Source organism: Trichoplax adhaerens, genomic scaffold, assembly GCF_000150275.1.
Source record: "Trichoplax adhaerens TRIADscaffold_1 genomic scaffold, whole genome shotgun sequence".
In the NCBI taxonomy this organism is placed as follows: Eukaryota; Metazoa; Placozoa; class Uniplacotomia; order Trichoplacea; family Trichoplacidae; genus Trichoplax; species Trichoplax adhaerens.
The window spans coordinates 10,898,714-10,901,672 of record NW_002060943.1 but is presented as its reverse complement, the minus strand read 5'-3'; the positions used below and the strand labels follow the sequence as shown (position 1 = coordinate 10,901,672).

General features: G+C 31.4%; 1 protein-coding gene across 1 annotated transcript; it reads left to right on the top strand.

The window, feature by feature from the left end:
- Positions 1 to 1,721: 1,721 nt before the first annotated feature.
- TRIADDRAFT_52599 (uncharacterized protein) lies at positions 1,722 to 2,624 on the top strand (the record flags this gene model as incomplete). The annotated part of the gene is made up of 1 exon (XM_002108977.1): positions 1,722 to 2,624. One exon carries the CDS (start codon positions 1,722 to 1,724, stop codon positions 2,622 to 2,624), a length of 903 nt encoding a protein of 300 aa, XP_002109013.1.
- Positions 2,625 to 2,959: the final 335 nt, after the last annotated feature.

The window sequence follows — 2,959 nt, the reverse complement described above, 5'->3', positions numbered from 1 at the left end:
CTAAGAAAGAAGGAAAAAGGACAGTTTACCATTCCGTAATTTAAATTGCCTTTATTTTATTGAGCACAATTGTTGCATCTTTCCTTTAAAGTTATGAATCTTTTGTATGAAATAAGATATTACATTACAAAATCACAACACGTTTAAAAATACTTTTAATTATGAATTAAAATTTATGAAAGTATTGTAAATTCCTGCATCTTTAAATATAAGAGCTTTACTTCAAAACAGATGCTGTAAATTTTTATATTAATGTAAATTGCACTATATATACTCTATTTTACTGCCCTACATCAAAATGTGTTCAAGTACTTCAGAATATACTACACGTGCTACCTCAAACTAGAGTGTTATATGATCACTTAAGCCATTTCAACAACTACACTATATTGTATTATAGATTTTATTTTATGCTACATCAATGTGGTAAGAGTTGGTAAAACCAATTATGATTTGTTAAGAATTTATCAAACATCATGAAGTATTCCCATCGCCAGATTTATTGATTTCACTATTTTATCACTGTGTAGGTACTGTGATAATTTGCAGCTAAGACAATTATTAATTTGGATCTCTATTATTTATTGGACAGAAATGCTCAACTTTTTAGAGCTCAGTCCGTGCCGTTTATGAATAAAAGTATCACTTTTGTCTGGAGACTTGAGATTCATATCATTGATATTATTCGTTTATATTTATGCATACTCGTATTTATTTATAGACGACATAGTCAAACAATTGATAGACACAACACAATATATTTGGAGTATGAAGTAAGAATTAATTAATGTTGCTAGTCTCGTGTATTATAAAACGAAGTAAAAAGAATGGCCAGAGCAGTGAATATAACTATTCAGAAGTAATTTTAATTATAACTTAGAAAAGTTAGAGTACGATCGCCATAGTATAATATGAATGTATAATATATTTGTAACCTATTCGTATATGGATAATCTCTCATTTCGCTTCCTTTACCATATCATACGTAACGCACTGCCAGTATACGTATACTGTACTACAGACCAGATGAGAACATAATAGATTGGAACATAATTGCATCACAATTGTTTATGATAATTGCCCAGTATCAATTCTTTTAGGAGTAGCAATTTAAATAACAAGAAAATGATTAATAAAAAGCCTATTGTAGTATTATTGAAATAGCTTTAGTCTAGTTATTTTCGCTACAGTCATTTAGCGATGTACTTTGTTGTTCCTTATTAAGACTGTATCGTTAAAATTGCTTACAACTGAGTTTAACTAGCTTATTAGCAGTGACAGAATGACATACTATTTTCTTGTCGCTACCCTGCGATGAATACTGATTGCAACAGACACAGAGAAAAGGTTGGCGACATTGAGAAAATCGGACTGGAAAGGAAATGATACAATTTTATTGCAATTCAATTGATACGATATAATGGCTATGGATTCATATTTAATAATGGACTAGAGCGTTTCTAATGTTGATTAATATACACTATAAAAATTATCACGATATTCATTACGAAGTTTGATCATTAGATATTTTCTTTTCCTTTTAAATTTTGATCTAAGGTAGAAATAGAATCTTTATGATAATCTTTTCTTTCAAAAAAGTTAATTCTATTCATCACTTTTCGCGATATAACCTGATATAGATCAAAAAGAAATTGGTTGCCAATTTCAGCTCTTCATTGTAATTATACTATTATTCTTGCTCCTTTTAACTTCAATTAGCCATGTTACCTAGTTCACCTGCAACTTTATTTAGTCTTCATCCACCAGGTAAAACTATTGGACGATCATGTAATGCCAATAAACGAGAGAAAGAACGATTAACATCCGTTCTAGATCGTATAGCTAAATCGGAAGATAAAGCCATTCGCAACATGTCGAAATCAATTTCATCCCTTCAAGCATCACTAGATAAAGTCAGTATAAGTGGTAATTCTGATATATCTTTAGATGGATTTGAGAGCAAAAGTGCACCAACAACACCCAAACGAAGGCGCAATCTTAAATCTAGCGAGACGTCACTATTTTCTTTCGACGATGACTTTCCAGAACATAAGAATAGATTGCCTACATCAAGGTCATTACATAATATACCAACAACTAATTCTGTTCTCATCGACGACGCTTTACTAAAGCAAGGGTGTAGAAGAAGACGCGGTCATCATAACTCACTACCTAGTATATTTGATACAGGAAGTATGTCGGCTCCATCTTCACCAAAAACACCGCCTTCAATCAAGCAGTTACAAACGACTGATAGGCTATCATCACCGCATCAGCATACTTTTACTCATCCAACAACTGGTCAAACTATTAATCATCGTCGTTCCTCTGACGCACACAAAACTATATCACAAATTGTTGATAGTTATCGAGATTTATCCTCAACTCATCAAGGTAAATCGATTGGAAAATCAAATCATACCCATAAATTTAGACGTTTTTCATTAGGTACTACTGGTGAACATGATATAAAGCCTATCATACCAAATCAAGATCGAAAAATGACCAATACAAATTATAAAATCAAAAAAAAGATCGGCTATGAGCCGAATATAGATATGGAAAATGCAGTCTATGATCCTAAAATTCCTAAGCATAAGTCTAAATTTGCTAAACGATCGTGATCGACGTTCAAATATTAACTGTGAGTAACTTTTAACCGAATTGGTAGCTAATTTAATATGATTCTAGTAACTTTAAGTTAGCCAGATGTTATTCATCAATTAATTTTTAGTCGAGCTTAAAAACGTTATACCATTATTGAGGTGTTAAGATGAAGTTAATGATCACAAAACATACTAATACTGACTAAAGTTAACTTATTATTTGAAAGTAGTGCCTTCAACTATAACTTAGTAAAATATATTTTTTGAATAGCGGTTGTCAAATTACTACGCCATCTCAATATTAACCAGCAGCGCTTAGCGATGTTAGCCCATATACATTGTTAGCTATTCTT